Here is a 20,054-nt window from a genome sequence, read left to right as displayed (position 1 = left end):
TCTTCTAACTAATCACTTACATTTCTGCTCCATGAGCTTGGTTATATGACTTTTTTGTTTTTCAGATGTATCTAGATATACCAAAGGCCCTAAAAGAAGCAGCAGAATGTAATGATGTGACGATTGTTGTAATTACAGGTATAGCTTCTTTATTAGGGTAATTATCTTAAATTTTATTCCAGAGAAAAATATTATATATGTATACATGCATGGGTTCTTACTCAAAAGAACAAGAGACTGTTAGAGGATATTCATTTATAACATATATTATTTTCCCTTATTAATCCATCACATGCACATCCCATAGCATAAAACTTTTTTTTCTATCATGTAGCTGTGTTGATTTAAAAATCAAGGTAGAACTTTATCTTAATGATTGTAATTAGTGTATAGAAGCTATACTAATAAGGACAGATATTTCAGCAAGTCTTTTGTAAGGTAAAAGATGCAGATACTCTGTATTCTTTTTAAGAATGAATTGACATTATGCATCAATTGTAGACAGCTTCCCTGTTTTGGAATCGGATACTAATACAAAAGTGAGTCAATAAAAGTCCGTGCTTATTCCAGAAATATGAAAATACATAATTTTTAATGTAATCACATCTTACCAAAGGTCTCTTTGATCATAGGTGAATTATCCAGAGCTTGAAGAGTTATAGGGAACTCAAAAAAGTAAGTAGAGGTTGAACAGAGATAGGGATGGGAGTTCTGGAGTCTCTTTTGCAATTTTCATATTGACATCCTACATTTATAATACATACTTATTAATTATAACTTCTTTGAAAACAATTTATATTGTAAAATACTTTTAATACAACAAAAGTGGGTAATTTAGCAGTAAACTGGGTGGCAGTTTTTTGAGGAAATTCATCCACGGCAACATTTACTTAAAAATGCTAAGCTTAGCTCTTTAGAATATCATACCTGTTTATCCAATTATTTAAATTTCTGATGGTTTTTGCTCTAAAATTAATTTTTTTTATGTGCCAACAGGTTGACTTGAATTTATGACAGTTTTCAACATTATCAACATTACACAACTACTAAGTAACAAGGTGGACAGAGTCTGTTGGTGTGTTTTTGTCAGCATTACTGGTTGCTATCCTTTTACCAAAAAAACATGCATTAAGAGGCACTTCAAGAATTAATCAAAATGCAGTGCTTATAATAGGGTGGTACTTCACCAAGGGTACACACATAATTTTAGTAATTTGACTTGGATATTTTATTATATTAAAAATAAACAAATTTCAATATAAAATAAAAACTTTACTTAAAATATTATATTTCAGAAAAAAATTCTGATTTTAATTGGTTATTGAATTTTCACATGTCATTTAATTAGTGCATATTCAAAATTTTGTCTTAATAGTCAGGGAATTCCTCTAATCTTTTTATACAATGAAAACAAAAACCCTTTTTTAATAACAAAAGAAAACTTTCTAATTCATTGTGATTCATTTCATAATAAATTATGAAAGCAAGACGTTCTTGCTCTCTGTTGTGGCTTGAGTAATTTAAACTGCCTAGTAAATAGAGGTTGTAATGCTCCAAGTAGAAGAAACTTGGCCCTTACCAGTTGCTTGGATATTGCTTTATTTTTAAACAAATAGCATCAGTTGTAGGTTAATTTACAGATTAATCTACAGTAGAACGTTCGTTATCCGGAATAATTGATGTCAGACCTCTTCTGGATCAAATTTTCCGGATAATCAAAAGTAAGATAAGATTAAATAAATTTAATCTTATCTTATGATTAAATTAAATAATTAAGATTAATTAAATAAAAAAAATTATAAACCAACCTTGAAAAACAGAAACATCCATCCAAGAATTTTTATGATTTTTATACAAAACAGGAAAATTAGAAAGATTTTTAAATGCTCTCGGTTTTTTTTTACTTACCGATAGCGAGCATGGACAAGCTGTGTGACCCAGTAGCATTTGCACACATAGCAATTGTAACTCATTCTTTTTTCGTCTTAAAATATGGTGCAGGTATTTTTCTTTCGGTGGCTAGAGTTTTTCTCGGTAATTCTTTCCATAATAAGCCCATCTCATTAAAGTTATAAACGTTTCATTTCTCGTAATTTGCTGTAACCGAAGCAAACTTACTTTTAATAAAAAAAAGAAGATAGCCTTTTAAAATTATTCTGGATAACCAACGTTCTACTGCACTGATGTGATGTGGCAGGGATCATAAAATACTGATGTGGATTATAATATATTGATGTGGCAGGGATCATAATATACTGATGTGGAATACATTTAAGGATAAAACTAAACCCTGGTGTCCAAAAAGAAAGTACTTATCTCATTAGTAGGGCATATGATGCAAGAAAGCAAGCTTATATAGAATCAGTCAAAAAAAAATCCTTCCCATTTCATCCATCCATTCACTCTAAATGTTTGTCTAGTTCTGCCTTCAACTTATTTAAGCTGCTGACCTTCAACACAACAGATGGAAGTTTGTTCCAATTATCAACTACCTGCTAGCTAAAGGCAAATTTCCACACATCTATTCTACAATTGTCTTTCCTCAATTTGAATTTATGCGTCCTAAGGTGAGTAATCTGAGCAAGAAGAAGAATCCCATTAGCATTGAGCTTGCTCAATCCATTCAAGGCCTTATACACCTCAGTCAGATTACCTCGCAGGTGCCTAGTCTCCAGAAGCTGCAATTTGCAGACTTAAGCCTTTCTTCACCAACCCTTTGTTCCACTCACCAATCTCGTTTCCCTTTTTTTGTACTCGTTTCAGCAGCCTACATATTTCCTAAAATGAGGCCTCCAGACCTGTATACAGTACTCAAGGTGTGGCCTGACCATCCCCTTATACAAGGGAACAATCACCCCCTTATCTCCACTAGCAAAATTCCTGTATATCATTGACAAGACACCATGAGCTGCTCTTTCAGCCTTTTTGCACTGCTCAGAAAACTTCATATCCAGTTGATACATTACTCTGGGCTTACTGTTACCTGTATGCAGTACTTTACATTTGCCAATGTTAAACTTCAGTTGCCACCTCTCAGCCCATCAGCTCAACTTTTCCAGATCCTGTTAAAGTAGCATACTATCATTACTGTCATTACAACCTTGCCAACATTTGTTTCGTCTCCAAACTTAGACATTAAGCCTAATATATCTTCATCAGTATCATTGATAAATACCTCTAGTTCCGCATTGAATTTCTCTAGTTAATAAATTTCAACTACAGAAATTGATAAATTTCTCTAGTTCTGCATTGAATCTATTTAAGCTATCAACTTCTACAACGACAGATGGAAGTTTTTCAGCAATCAATCACCCGCTGTCTAAAGGCAAACTTCTGCACATCTATCCTACAACTGTCTTTCCTCAATTTGAATTTATGCCCTATCAGATGATTATTCTGAGCAACAGGAAGAATCCCACCAACATTGAGCATGATCAAACCATTCAAAGCTTTATACAACTCTATCAGATCACCTCACAGGTGCCTAGTCTCCAAACACCGTAATTTGCAAAATTTAAGCCTTTCTTCGTAAGAGCAAGACTTTGTTCCATTCACTAATCTTTTTGCCGTTCTTTGTACTCGTTCCAGCAGCTCTACATCCTTCTTAAAATAAGGCCTTCAGACATGTATACAGTACTCAAGGTGAGGCCTGACCATTGCCTTATACAAGAGGATAATCACCTCATTATAGCTGCTAGAAAAATTATCTATATCATTGCCAAGTCACCAATGGACTTGCAGCCCGTCTGCACTGCTCAGGCATATCTGCCTAATTGCCTGCACAATTACCTAGGGGTAATTGTGCAGGCATATCTGCCTGCACAATTACCCCTAGGTCCTTTTCATTCTCTACCACTGTCAGTGTAGTATCACACAGTTTTACTGTTACTCTGGGGTTAGCAGTGAACTGTCATTAGTGTCATTAACAACCCTTCTGACCTTCATATCGTCTGCAAACTTGGACATCAAGCCTATTATACCATCATCAATATCATTAATAAATACAAAAGACAACAATGGACACAACACCGAACCTTGGAGACTCCACTAATAATATTAGTCCACGAAGAGCAGTGTCCATTGATTACCATTCTCTCTCTCTCTCTCTCTCTCTCTCCCTCTCCCCTCCCACTCAGGCATCCCTTTATCCATAGCAGCAATTTACCTCCAATGCCACACTGCTCCAATTTGTACAACAGTCTTCCATGTGCCACAGTATCAAAAGCCTTTCTAAGATCCAAATATATAATTTCAAAATTATTCTTTGCATTGATTCCTTTGTGACCACATCATAGTATCCAATAAAATTAGTCAGACCCAACTTACCCTTAACAAACCCATGTTGTATCCAAGCTATAATTGAAGTCTTGTCTAGATGATCCTTCGGTGCTTCTCTAACCAGTGTCTTCATTAATTTTCATGAAACACAAGTTAAAGTAACAGATCAGTAATTACTTGTAATCACTTACAAGTAATCTGTAATCTGTAATCACTCTTGGATCCTCCTTTGTGATTTGGGGTCACATTTGCACATCTCCAGTGCATGGGTATCTCCTCTGAGTCCAAGGAAGCTTTCATAATTATGGCTAACGGTTTGCTTACTTCCTTTGCTGCCTCCTTTAATATAACTGGATAGATCCTATCCAGGTGCCTTTCTTATGTTTATCTTCAACAATTTCTCCTCCACTTTGCTCTCAGTTATTACAAAATTATCTAGCTCACTGCCAGAGTTTAATTCACCTCTGTCATTCCCCTCCCTGAATAACTCCTCATATGTGAATGTAGATGCAAAATACTCATTTAGTTTGTTAGCTACCTGAGCAGGATCATCAACAGTTAAACCATCGCCATCAAGTGGACCAATCTGATTCATCCCATTCCTTCTAGAGTTTACATAAGTAAAGAACTCTTTGCTGTTTTTCTTTGCATCCTTTGCCAAAGATTTCTCTTAATCTGCCTTTGCCTGCCTAACTTCCTTTGTGACTTGGTTACAGACCACTTATATCTATCATAGGCTTCCTTGTCACCTTGAGTGACAAGGAAGCCTAATGAGTACAATGAACAATTGTACAGAGAAATAGAGTGGGCCAGTAAATCAGAATGTCTTATAATGGGGGATTTTAACTTCCCAGATATTGACTGGAACTTGTGGGTTGGTCACTCACACACTAGTCAGACTTTTGTGGATTTATTGGATGATTGTTTTCTGCAGCAGCATGTTCGAGAGGCAACCAGAGAAAGTAACACTCTTGATCTGGTTATCAGCAGTGATCATTCGTGTATTAAGAATTTTCAGATAAAGGAACCACTAGGTGGCAGTGATCACAGTGTGCCGAAGTGGGATTTACTCAAAGAGGTAACTACCGCCAGGGGTAAAGGAAAGGGTTTTTGCTTCCGTAAAGGGGAGTACAGTGGTCTCAGACAGTTTTTAAATTCTGTACAGTGGGATCAACTGACGATGTTACCAACAGTAAATTCTAAGTGGGAAGCATTCAAGGAATTAATCGTGGAAGCTGCTAGACTTTATATACCGATTAAGAAATATCGTTCAAGGTTTAGGCCTAAATGGTTATCAAATGAACTAATGAGACTCGTGACAGAGAAGAAAAATGCATGGGATGCATATAAATTATCAGGTGACGCAGAAGCCTGTGGCAGATATAAGCTAGTCTGTAATCAGGTCACAAAGGAGTTTCGGCAGGCGAAGGCGGATTACGAGAAATCTTTGGCAAAAGATGCTAAGAAAAACAGCAAGGATTTCTTTACTTATATAAACTCTAAAAGGAAGGGGATGAATCTGATTGGTCTACTTGACATCGATGGTTCGACTGTTGATGATCCTGCTCAGATAGCAAACAAACTGAATGAGTATTTTGCATCTACATTCACACATGAGGAGTTATTAAGGTTTGAAAATGGCAGGTTATCAAATTGTAGCAGGGTGCTTAATGATCTTGTAATAACTGAGAGCAAAGTGGAAGAGAAATTGTTGAAGTTAAACGTAAGAAAGGCACCTGGGGTGGATGGGATCTATCCAGTTATTTTAAAGGAGGCGGCAAAGCAACTAAGCAAACCCTTAGCCATAATTATGAGAGCATCCTTGGACTCAGGGGAGGTTCTCACGGACTGGAGATGTGCAAATGTGTCCCCAATTCACAAAGGTGGATCGAAGGGTGACATGAGTAATTACAGACCAGTTAGTTTAACTTCTGTTCCGGGTAAAATAATGGAGTCACTGGTTAAAGATGCATTGCAGGATCATCTAGACAAGACTGCAGCAATAATTCAAACACAGCATGGGTTTGTTAAGGGAAAGTCTTGTCTGACAAATTTGATTGGTTATTATGATGTGGTCACAAAGGAACTGGATGCAAAAAATAATTTTGATATCATATACTTGGATTTCAGGAAAGCTTTTGACACTGTTGCGCATGGAAGACTACTGTACAAAATGGAGCAGAATGGTATTAAGGGTAAGTTGCTACAATGGATAAAAGGATGGTTAAGTGGGAGAAGACAGAGGGTGGTAATCAATGGGTGCTGCTCTTCGTGGACTAATGTTATTAGTGGAGTCCCACAGGGTTCGGTGTTGGGTCCACTGTTGTTTTGTGTATTTATCAATGATATTAATGAAGGTATATCAGGCTTAATGTCGATGTTTGCAGATGACACAAAGGTTGGCAGGGTTGTTAATGACAGTAATGGCAGTGTGCTACTGCAACAGGATCTAGATAATTTGGGCAGATGGGCTAACAAGTGGCAACTGAAGTTCAACCTTGACAAATGCAAAGTACTGCATATGGGTAGAAGTAACCCCAGAGAAACGTACCAACTGTGTGGTACTACACTTAAGGTGGTAGAAAATGAAAAAGACCTGGGAGTAATTGTGCAGTCAGATATGAAGTTTTCTGAGCAATGCAGACAGGCTGCTAGGGCAGGTCATGGGGTTTTGTCAATGATATATAGGAATTTTGCTAGCAGGGAAAAGGAGGTGATTGTCCCTCTGTATAAGGCAATGGTCAGGCCACGCCTTGAGTACTGCATACAGGTCTGGAGGCCTCATTTTAGGAAGGATGTAGATTTACTTGAGCGTGTACAGAGAAGAGCAACACGATTGGTGAGGGGAATGAAGGGATTCTCTTACCAAGAGAGGCTTAAGTTCTGCAAATTGCAGTGGCTGGAGACTAGGCACCTGTGCGGTGATCTGATTGAGGTCTATAAGGCTTTGAATGGGTTGAGCACGCTGAATTCTGATGGGATCCTTCCAGTTGTTCAGATTACGAACCTACGGGGACATAAGTTCAAATTAAGAAAGGATAGATGTAGAATAGATGTGCGGAAATTTGCCTTTAGCCAGCGGGTGGTTAATTGCTGGAACAAACTTCCGGCCGACCGGGCTAGCCGAGTGGGTAAAGTACCTGCCCGGCAACCCCAAGGTCGCGGGTTCGATTCCCGCCTCGGGCTTGGATCAAAGTACTGCAAAAACCTTGGGAGGTGCAATATGGCCACAGAAGCCGATGCGCCAACAACTACCAAATCAAAAAAAAAAAAAAAAAAAAACAAACTTCCATCTGTCGTTGTGGAAGTTGATAGGTTAAATAAATTTAAGGAGGAACTGGACAGGCATTTGGAGCGAATGGTGTGATTTTTTTTTTTTTTTTGGCTGATCCTGCATAAGCTGCTAAACTTGCTTTCTTGCATCATGTGCCACTACTACTACTACTACCTGTTAATTTATATCTATCCCATGCATTTTCTTCTCTGCCACATGTTTCATTAACTCATCTCACATCCATTTAGGCCTAAACCTTGAACAATATTTTTTAGTTGGTATGAAAAGCCTAGTAGCTTCCACCATATAGAATTTAAATACTGTAAGACAAGACTTTCCCTTAACAAATCCATGCTGTGTCTGAATTATAACTGCAGTCTTGTCTAGATGACCCTGCATCACTTCCTTAACCAGTGACTCCATTATCTTCCCTGAAACAGAAGTTAGACTAACAGGTCTGTAATTACCCATATCACCCTTTCATTCACATTTGTGAATTGGGGACACATTTCCACTTCTCCAGTCCATGGGGACCTCCTCTGAGTCCAAGGAAGCTTTCGTAATTATGGCTGAGAGTTTGCTTACTTCCTCTGCTGCCTCCTTTAATATAACTGGATAGATCCCTTCCCCTTACCCCTGAGAGTAGTTACATCTTTTAATTAAATACTACATCAGTGCACTGTGATCGCTGCCACCTATTGGTTTCTTTTTCTGCAGATTCTTAACGCATGAAGAATCACTGCTGATAATCAGATCAAGAGTATTGCTCCCTCCTTTTGATCATGTTGCTGTTGAAAACAGCTATCCAATAAATCCACAAAAGTCTTTCTAGTGTGCGAGTGACCATTTGACAAGTTCCAGTCAATATCTGGAAGTTAAAATCCCCGATTATAAGACATTACTGGATTACTGGCCCACTCTATTTCTCTGCACAATTGCTCATTATACTCATCAGATTCATTAGCCTTATAACACACACCTACTCTCATTTTCCCTTTCCCAGTGCTTAACGTCACTCTACACTGACTCACCATTTCACTGTCCACTAGTGTCATTTGGATACACTTCCTGAGATTTTGTGTGTTTCTTAACTAACAGCATAACCACTCTTCCCTTCCTGTCCTGTCCTGTCTATCCTTTCTGTACACATTGTACTCCCCAAATTCCAATTCTGCACTGCTTAAATCTGTGTGGCACCACGTCTCTGATATCCCAGCAATATCTGCTTTTGATGTCCAGAGGAGCACTTCATATTCGTCAAATTTATTTACTATACTCCTAGCATTGGTGTACATACACCTATTCTTACTCTTAGTTACTCTAACACAACCCATGTATTTACTTGTTCCATGATGACTTCCAGCAGCCCTTGAAATCCCCAGTACATCACTTTGCAGGCTGCTGCTCATTCCAATAGAAGCAGTGCAAGAATCATTTCCACCTCTGCCTGCAGCTACTGTTAATCTATTAGCCTGTAAATCCCCCCAAAGCTAGCAGTTTTCCAACCCACCTAACACTGCCTTGATAGCATCAGCAAATGGCCCGCTATGGCCATAGATGCCGATGCACATAAAAAATTCCAAAACAAACAAAAAAGCATTAACAAATATTCTTGCACCCTTTCTATTTAAGTGTATCCCATCCCTGTAGAAGCAATCTCGCCTGTTAACACGCACAGACCAAAATGAGAAAAATTCTACTCCATGAGCCTTGCACAATTTCAGAGGACTGAATTGATTGAGAAGGTTGTTGTTGTTTGGTTTTTAGGAGCATTAGCAACTAAGGCCATATTGCTCCGGGATATGCGGTGGTCATTCCCTGACCTTTCCGCATCCTCCGTATTTGGTGTTGATGGGCTCGAACCCCGGTCTAATCAAGAAGCGTGTGCTACGCACTGCTGCTCCTTCCCACCTGGCTACGGAGGCGCCAATTGAGAAGGTTCTTATCGTATACTCCCTCCTATCATATCTGGGCAAAATTGCAGGCACTTTCAAATTTAACCCTAACTTCAACTTTTTTTCAACGCTGTACTTGTTAAGTAAGTCTGCAGATCTCCTACTCTTAATGTCATTAGTCTCAATGTGTACAACAGTATCACCTTTTGTGCCCTTAAAAGATGATATCTGCTCTACAACTTCGTAAACCTTTGCCCCTGGCAGTCGTACCCTGGTCCTATTCTACCTATCCTTTTCGCACATTATATTTCCCATTCCCTGACAGTAGAGTCACCGACAATATCTAGCTCCTGTGGGACCAACGCATCCTGCCCTGAAGGTTGCCATTGTGTTGTCTGATGGTCAAGTGCAAGCTCTGGCATCGATGTGGGAAGCTGAGAGCTTGATGGGTCCCCCCAATTAAATTCTTTGATGGCATCTACCCTGCCCTTCAAGCTCTCGTAAAGGCCCGTAACAATGCTGAGTTGATGCCTAACTTCTTCGCACTACTTACATCGAGCACATATAAAGACATCCCACTTGGCAACATCATGCCCCATCCCAGAAAGGTCTGCAAACATTTCACAAGTTGCACATTTCTTAAGCTGTGATTCGTTGGAGAATCGCCCCATTTGGTTCTTCCCTGATATCCTATCTGAATAATGGTCACATAGTACCTTTAATGATCACTCTATATATAACAACTTTAAACTTCTTTTTAAGTTTAAAGAAGGAGGAGAACAAAGTATGCTATACCTATGAAAAGAACTGAGTGGCAAGATAAAGGGTATGATAGAATTGGAATAGTTAAAACAATAGTTCAAAACCAGTTAAGAATTTGATATTATGTAATGGTACAATATAAAAATAGCAATAATTGCAAAAGAAAAGTATCGATACGAAAAGAGAACAATGGTAAGTTTTTATTTTAGGTACTTAAGAGGACAACCGATATCTATGCACTTCAAAGGGTTACTGTCGAGTTAAAAATGAAGAATGTTAGCATTAATAGAGGCATATGATGCAAGAAAGCAAGCTTATACAGCATCAGCCAAAAAAACCCCCATCCATTTGCTCCAAATGTTTGTTTAGTTCTGCCTGGAATTTATTTAAGCTGCCTACTTATACAACGACAGATGGAAGTTTCTTCCAGAAATCATCCACCCACTGGCTAAAGGCAAATTTCAGCACATCTATTCTACAACTTTTCTCAGTTTGAATTTATGCCCCTCTGGTGATTAATCTGGGCAAGAGGAAGAATCCCATCAGCATTGAGCTTTCTCAAACCATTCAAGGCCTTATACATCTCAATCAGATTGCCTGGCAGGAGGCAGCTCCATAGCCAGGTAGGCAGGAGCAGCAGTGTGCAGCACACGCTTCTTGTTTAGACCAGGATTCTAGTCCGTGACTACCAAATATGGAGGATGCAGAAAGTTTCAGGGAATGACCACTGCATATCCCCGGAGCAGTATGGCCTTAGTTGCTAATACTGCTAAAAACCAAATAACCAGCAAAAAAATGCCTGGAAGGTGCCGTCTCCAGACACTGTAATTTGCAAAACTTAAGCCTTCCTTCCAAAGAGCAACCCATTGTTCCATTCTCTAATCTTGTTGACCTTCTCTGTACTCGTTTCAGCAGCTCTACATCCTTCCTAAAATAAGGCCTCCAGACCTGTATACAGTACTTAAGGTGTGGCATGACCATTGCCTTATACAAGGGGATAATCTCTTCCTTATCCCTGCTAGAAAAATTCCTGTATATAATTGGCAAAACACCATGAGCTACTCAATGTCTACTAGACGGTCAGCAGTGTTCTATGTGCAACAGTATCAAAATCCTTCCTAAGATCCAAGTATATGATATCAAAATTATTCTTTGCATCCAGTTCCTTTGTGGCCATATCATAGTATCCAATTAAATTGGTCAAACAAGACTTCCCCTTAACAAACCCATGCTGTGTCCGAACTATAACAGAGGTCTTGTCTAGATGATCCTTCAATACTTCTTTAACCAGTGCCTCCATTAATTTCCCCGGAAGAGAGGTTAAACTAACAAGTGTGTAATTACTTATCACCCTTTGATTCTGCTTTGTGAATTGGGGTCACATTTGAAAATCTCCAGTCTATGGGTACCTACCCTGAGTCCAAGGAAGCTTTCATAATTATGCCTAAGGGTTTGCTTACTTCCTTTAATATAACTGGATAGATTCCATCCACCCCAGGTGCCTTTCTTATGTTTATTTTCAACAATTGCTGCTCCACTTTGCTCTCGGTTATTACAATATCATGTAGCTCATTGCCAGAGTTTAATACACCTCTGACATTCCCCTCCCTGAATAATTCCTCATGTGTAATGTAATGTTGATGGAAAATACTCATTCAGTTTGTTAGCTACTTGAGCAGGATAATCAACTATTGAACCATCAATATCAAATGGACCAATATGATTCATCCCTTTCCTTCTAGAGTTTCCATAAGTAAAGAACTATTTTCTGTTTTTCTTTGTATCCTTTGCCAAAGATTTCTCGTAATCTGCATTTGTCTGCATAACCTCCTTGGTGAATTGTTTACAGACCAGCTTATACCTTCCATAGCCTTCTGTGTCACCTGTTAATTTATCTCATGCATTTTTCTTCTTTGCCACATGTCTCATTAGTTCATCTGGCATCCATTTAAGCCTAAACCTTGAACGGTATTTCTTAGTTGGTATGAAAAGCCTAGTAGCTTCGAAGATTAATTCTTTGAATGCTTGCTATTTAGAATTTGCTTTCGGTAACATCATCAGTTGGTCCCCTAATGGTAGTTACCTCTTTGAGTAAATCCCACATCAGCACACTGTGATCACTGTCACCTAGTGGTTCTTTTACCTGCAGATAAATAATTCATGAAGAATCACTACTGATAATCAGATCAAGAGTATTACTCCCTCTGGTTGCATCCCTAACATGCTGCTGCTGCTGCTGATCTAGAAAACAGTCATCCAACAAATCCACAAAAGCCTTACTAGTGTGTGAGTGACCAACCACAAGTTCCAGTCAATATCTGGGTAATTAAAATCCTCCACCATAAGGCAATCTGATTTACTGGCCCACTTTATTTCTCTGTATAGTTCATTATACTCATCAAAGTCAATTGGCTTATAACGCCTATATAGTTCATTATACTCATCAGAATCATTACACTTATAACACACTCATGGGGTGGATGGAATCTATCCAGTTATTTTATGGGAGGCAGCAAAGTAAGCAAACCCTTAGCATAATTATGAGAGCAACATTGGATTAGGAGGAAGTCCCTACAGTTTGGAGATGTGGGACTTCCCCTAAATTCACAATTTAGGGGAAGTCTCCACATCACAAAGGGTGACATGAGTAATTGCAGACCTGTTAGTTTAGCTTCTGATGTAGGGAAAATAATGAAGTCACTGGTTAAATAGTTTATAAAACTGTGAGGAAGAATGTAGCATGGAACCAACAGTAAAACTATGGATAGAATTTCCAGTCAGTGGAAGGCACCTCCGTAGCCAGGTGAGCAGGAGCAGCAGTGCATAGCACACGCTTCTTGATTAGACCGGGGTTTGAGCCCATGACCACCAAATACAGAGGATGTGGAAAGGTCAGGGAATGACCACCGCATATTCCCGGAACAATATGGCCTTAGTTGCTAATGCTCCTAAAAAAAAAACACACCAAACCAAACCAGTCAGTGGAAGAAGGTCATTCATATACAAGAGGAAGAGAGTTGGAGAAAGATCTCATCGTTGGGAAATACCTGCATTTATTAAAAGTTGGAAGACAAAGAGCTAACTATCATCAACCACAGTGAGTTATCTGAGAGAAACCTGGCAACAGCAACTGCTTCAGTTTCACAAAACTTTTCCAACATTGGATTAAAAGGGCAGCCTTTTACCTCTCCAAATCCTCAATTTCAGTTTTAAGGCATTTTAGTCTTGCACTCCACATGTTCTTCATTTTTAAGTCCTCTAACTCCATTTCAAACTTTGCTTCATGTGGGCTAAAAGTTAAAGAGCCGCAGTTACATGCTCAAAGAGCCACAGGTTGCCAACCCCTGCCTTAAGGGATAAATTTCAATGCCACTTGAAGAGAGTGGCTAAAATCTCAGAGTGAAACATAACAAAAATTTCAATGGTATAATATACGTAGAGTAATTGTATAACACATTATTTATTCATTTATTCTTATCTTATTTGTGAGATGTGTGTGCGTGCGTGCGTGCGTGCACGTGTAAACACGCCACAGATATAATTTATAACTTGAATATAAACAATAAAATGAAACCAAAATGAAGTGGTTATAAAGTTCAGAATAATAATAATACGGAATAACAAATCATAGGAAATAAGAGAATTAAGGAATACTATATGCCGCCCTTGCACAGTACAGTAGGGAAAGACACTAAAGCCACAATATGTAATATTACTCCAGCAAGTGAATCTGAGGAGGTGAGTGTGTGTATAATGGAGGTGGGTAATAACTCTAAAGGCTATTAATGCTAAAAATCACAAAATAGATATATTGAAATATATAAAAAAAAAAAAATACTTTCCTTGCTTTTTTTTTCACACCTATATTTTCCCACTTACCAAGCCAATAGCTTGGTAAATATACCACTTGAAATATAGGTGTTAAAAAAAGGGAGTGCAAATATAGTTATTCAGTTAAATTGGGTTCTTAACACCCATCCCTTTAGTAGCATCCTGGAAGAGGAAAGATTGTTAATTAGGCATAGTAAAATCACAAATATATATGGTGATAGGACAGAGGGGAGAAGGGGAGAACCTTAAAAAAAAAATTGGTGCAGGAACAAGTTTGTAACAAATTTCTTCCAACACCACTATGAAAATTTATATATTAATAACTACAACTAAAGTAATTCCTCCCTGTAGGAATATAGATGGCACCTGTACTATAAACATAGAATTTTCTGTACTATCTAATTTTAGGTGGATAGGAGGTGAGTGTGTGTGGAACTATCCACCTAAAATTAGATTATAAAAAAACTTCAAAAAACAAAATGGTATTAATTTATTAGACCTCTAATATTACAATCAGTGACACCAAATTTGACATAGAATTATATGACAAAAGAGAGGTCTACTGCAGAGAGTTTGTGACTCTCACATTTTGCTTAAGCTTGTGAAGAAGGTACCATTTATCTTATTATATTATATTAATTTTATTCAATGATCTTCATTAAGTTATTTAAAAAAGCATAATTCATGGCTAACATTTTAATTTATAATTCTGTTTCAATTTCCATATTTGGACTATAAATAATAACAATTGCATTAGATGTGTTGCATTAGCATATGTATTTTGCCAAGCCAAGAGTATGTAAAAAGTTGAAATTCAGTTCAGAAATATGAGAAATAAAGATATGTCATATCTATATTTCACGAGTTACCTTTCTGATTTTGCATAAAGCATATTTAGAATTATAATAGCTTATTGTCCTGATCAGTTTAGATGCATTTTTTTTTTATCTTAGTATTACTTTTATAATACTAAGTCATTTTATGTCATTTTAAATTAAATTTTTAGGACCACCCCTCTTCCCCTATACATTTGTGATTTCACCATACCTTTTATGTGACTTTACCCTCTTTCTTCTTATTATTCTTCCAGGGACCCTGACTGAAGGGATGGGTGTTACAAACCTGGTTTACCCATAAAAAAATTGACTATATTTGCACTTCCTTTTCAATTCTTCTACTTCTTATTTTCCTACTTTTTTTTCCCAAGATAATATATTACATGAGAAAAGTACTATTTTTATCATCCAAGTTTCTTGCGATGACTGACTAACTGGTTAAAATAAATTTATTAAAATAAATACAGGCATACCTCGGTTAACGTTACCTCTGATAACGAAGCTTCGATATAACGAAGTCGGCAATTTCAAGCTCCATTTAACATAAAAAAATATATATTCCAGTTCAATCACCTGAAATATAAACAAACTGAAGAAATTACGGAAACTTTTGGGGCTTCTCGTGGTTGGTTCGAGAAATTTAAAAAACGGGCCAGGATTCATAGTGTAAAATTAACAGGAGAAGCTGCAAATAAGTTTCCAGAAAAACTAAAGGAAATCATTGAACGTCAAAATTTTCCAAATTTGGTGTTCAATGTTGACGAAAGTGGTTTGTTCTGGAAACGGCTACCAACAAAAAGCTTCATTTCTATTGAAGAAAAATCAGCTGCTGGGTTCAAAGCAGCTAAGACCGTTTAATGTTACTCTTTGGATCAAATGCCTCTGGCGATTATAAATTAAAATTGTTATTAGTTTACCATTCAGAAAATCCGAGGGCGTTAAAAGGTAACATAAAAATGAATTTACCTGTAATATGGAAAGCAAATAGAAAAGTGTGGGTTACCAAGGAGTTATTTACTGATTGGTTTGTTAACCACTTTTGTCCTGAAGTAAAACGGTATTGTCAAAAAAAAACAACTTTGAAGAAAAAGCTCTTTTGTTGTTAGACAATGCTCCGGGACAGCCTACTGATCTTAACACGTTGGACACATGCATTCCTGTCAAAGTTGTGTTTCTTCCAGCAAACACAACTTCCCTGATTCAACCATTGGATCAGGGAGTAATAGCATCATTTAAAGCTTATTATCTGTGTCGAACATTAAGCAGTTTAACTGAACTAGAGGATAAAGAGGAAATGACAGTTAAAACTTTTTGGAAAAACTACACCATTAAAAACGCAATTGAAAACATTGATAGTTCTTGGAAAGAAATCACTAAGAAATGCTGAAATGGAGTTTGGCGCAAAATATGGCCAGAAGTTGTACTAGAAGAAGAAAATAACATCCAAGAAATTAGAAATGAAGTTATCCAGATGGCTCAATCAATAGGTTTCGAAAATGTCGATGAAGAGGATGTTAGAAATTTATTGAATGCAGAAGATGATGGTTTTTCAGTGGAAGATTTAGAAAACCTTGTTAGCAACGAAGACAAAGATAATGAAGACGAGGTTAAAGAAGTTCCTGCCGAAAAAGTGTTAACAACCAAAGATTTAAAAAGGTGCTTTAATGACATTGAAAACGTTTTAAATTTTTTTAGTGAAAATGATCCTGATTTAGGAAGAAGTGTTATTGTTAAGCGATCAGTGTTAAATGCAATAACTCCGTATAGGCAATTGTTAAATGAAAGAGAAAAACAGCATAAACAACAACTTTAGACTCGTATTTTAAAATGTGATTTCACTTTGTATGTAAGTTGACTGTTTATTTAATAAAACTTTTCTTTGTTCGAAAAAAAAGCTTTTCATTTTCTTTACGTAGGAACGTATCCCTATTCTGGCCATAGTATTTTTACCTCTGAAAACGAAGTTTCGCTTAACGAAGTAATTTCGTGGAACGCATCCTATTCGTTATTCGAGGTATGCCTGTAAATGATATTTACATAAGATAAAACAGAGATAAGATAAAATAAAAGCATTAAAATACAATAAGATAAAAGTATTAAAATATAATATAATAAAAGTGTTAAAATATAATATAATAAAAGTGTTAAAATACATAGAAGCTTTCAAGGCGAAGTGCCTCTTCATCAGCTAATCAGTGAATGGTGTACTTCAGTATATATTGATGGTTACAATAGCAAAAGTCAGCTGGGCATGATCATGTATTACGAGTCTGGTGTTGGTAGAACAGAATTATGTACATGTGATGACTGCCAGCGCTCATCGCACTGCAATACAGTATATCCTATAATAGGGTGTAAGTGCATTCCCCTCATGCGATTCATAGTACTATTATTGGTAGCTATGTGCAGTGCTTCAAACCATGAGCGCTGGTGGCAATCACGTTAATAGTTGACAATTTAAATATCCCGTTGGGGATCAAGATTGTGCTGCTCAACCCAATAATGCTCGGCAACTGCGGAGTGTTCAAAATTAGCGGTTCACAGAGCCGCTAATTTTGATATATCATTTATTTATTTTAACCAGTTAGTCGGTCATCGCAAGAAACTTGGATGATATGCAACCCAATGCACAAGGCCTGTTTTCTAATACTATTTTTATATTTTATCATATTTATTTCACCTATATATTTATTTTTAGCTGTAGCAGCCTTTACAATCCTCCCATTGCATTCGCATGCACGTGCGCACGCACACACACACACACACACATTTATTTTCATTTATTTTTTTAACTCAGTCATTGTATATTTTGAGTTAACTGCTAACTTTGATATTTCTTATCTTTAATTATATAGGTTCAGGTGACGTTTTTTCTAGTGGAAATGATCTTAGTAATTTTGAAATTACAGGAGCTGACATGGCCAGAAGTGTTGCCGAAACTCTTAAGTATGTTATCAATTGGACAAAAATTTTCATTCAAGAAAAATCTCCATTCCTGCAATCATATTGTAAACAATTTTTTGGTAATTGAATAAGGTTATTACTAATCAGTATTATTAATGGCAAACATTGCAAGGAAGCAAACTCATACAGCATCAGGGAAAAAACATCTCAACTGTCCATCCCCTCCAATAATTTGTCTAATGCTTCCTTAAATTTATTTAATCTAACTACTTCCACAACACCAGATGGAAGTTTGTTACAGTAATCAGCTGAAATAGATGTGCAAGAATTTGCTTTCAGCCAATTCTTGCACATCTATCCTGTAGCCATTCTTTTTCAGTTTAACTTTGCTACCTTGAATTGACTTCATATTTCAATGAGGTCAATTCACAGATGTCTAGTTGTCACTCGCTGCAGTTTTCATAACTGAAATCTTTTATGATATGTCATTGACTAAATTGCTCTTCTTTGCACCTTTGTCAGTAGATAAAATCCTTCTTAAAGTGAGTCTTCCTGACCGGTATGCAGTACTCAAAGTGTGGTGTAACCACTACCTTATACAATGGGATAACTGTCTCTCTTTTTCCTATGTACTAAGTCCTGTATACTACACACAGACCCAAACTTACATAAGAGTTACATTCCACAAACCTTTACATAACTCGTTTTACATAAGTCAGATTTAACCCCCCACCCATTAATTACATATATGTAATTCCTTACATATATGCAGTAGATGTTAACATGTTTTAAAGGTTATTTCTGTTAGTTTCATTCATAGGATGCACACACAAACTAGATTTAAATATGTAATTATTAATGCGAAATAATATAATACAGTTTAAATAATAGGAGAAAATAGAAAAATAAACAAAGTTTAATTTGGCTGTTCGATCTTCCTTATGAAATTATCAAGAGATGACTGAACAGTGGCTTCTTTCTTTTCTTCATAAATCTCTCGATAATGGGCTAAAGTGTTATCTATTTCTCTTTGGACCTTTAAGAACTGTAAGGCATTAGGATCCATCTTCTTCTATTGTGCTATTCCTGCTGAAATTTCACCAAATGCAATTGCCATCTCTTTCACCATGAAATGTCTCATTCTTCTGGTTCCAAAGCTCAGCTTCAGCAACTTTTGCTGCTTGTAATTCAGTGCGTTCTTCATTTGATGACTCATCCCCAGGTGAGTCAATAAATTCTTAAATATCATGTTCATCAACTTCTAATTTTATTTGTTCAACAACTTCACTACTTTTTCAGTCAAGTCTTCAGTAGTTTTGTCCTTACCAAAGCCATGCACAAACTACCGACAAATTTTTTCCAAACCAAATTCATACAATTTTGTGCAACCTCTTCTCATGCTTGTGCAATGTTTTGTATAGCTTGATAAATATTATAGGACTTCCAAAAATCTCAGACTGTTAAATCGGGATCTCTATCCATAGCTGTCAATGCTTGCATGAAAGCCTTACATAAATAAGTAAGCTTTAAGTTGGCAATTGCCCCTTGGTTTGTGAGCTGGTTGAGTGAAGTAGTGTTGGGTGGAAGGTAGAGTACTTTTACATTTGAATGAAAATCATCCAAATGCATGGGATGACCAGGAGCATTATCAACAATAAGTAAAATATTGAATGGAGTGTCAATTTCTCAGCAGTATTTCTCAACTTTAGGCATGAAAACAGTTAATAAATTAGTCTTCAAAAAGAGCAATAGTAACTCATGCTTTTGGATTTCAATGATAATATATGTGAAGAGTTACCTTACTGATGCCTTTCAAAGCGTGTGAGTTTTTGAATGATAGACTAGCAGTGGCTTAAGCTTATAGTAACCAGAAACATTACCACCAAGCAAAAGAGTTAGTCTGTCTTTTGAAGCTTTGTGTCCCAGCATTGCTTTTTCCTCTTTAGAGATATATTTTTGCAACATGGAATTTTTTTCTGAAACAGTCGAGTAGCAGCTTCTCCAGACACTTTAACATTATGAAAACCAGCATGGTTCTTAAATCTAGAAAACCAACCATTACCTGCCACAAAATATTGAGAACCATCTGGATATTTTGATTTCATGTCTTCAAACAGACTTCTTACTTTCATCTAAATCATCATTAAGCTTAATGGAATGCACTTTTTGTATTTGGTCTTCCATCCACAATTTTTACCAATTTAACAATTTTTCCATCTCATAAATAGCACCAGAACAGTTTTTTGTTATTTATTATTGTTGACCTTAAGGAGA

General features: G+C 36.8%; 1 protein-coding gene across 1 annotated transcript in view; it reads left to right on the top strand.

Moving 5' to 3' along the window:
• LOC150080950 (enoyl-CoA delta isomerase 2-like) overlaps window positions 1–20,054 on the top strand; it is a 161,065-nt gene that overhangs the window by 88,527 nt on the left and 52,484 nt on the right. The window contains exons 7-8 of the mRNA XM_090380862.1: window positions 66–138; window positions 17,732–17,822. Coding sequence (XP_090236988.1) covers window positions 66–138; window positions 17,732–17,822 — 164 coding nt within the window. The remainder of the gene's footprint in view (window positions 1–65; window positions 139–17,731; window positions 17,823–20,054) is intronic.

This window comes from Mastigoproctus giganteus, chromosome 9 (genome assembly GCF_048544385.1).
Source record: "Mastigoproctus giganteus isolate SK-2022 chromosome 9, ASM4854438v1, whole genome shotgun sequence".
NCBI classification, from domain to species: Eukaryota; Metazoa; Arthropoda; class Arachnida; order Uropygi; family Thelyphonidae; genus Mastigoproctus; species Mastigoproctus giganteus.
The sequence above is the reverse complement of the archived record's forward strand: the minus strand, read 5'-3'. Positions and strand labels throughout refer to the sequence as shown.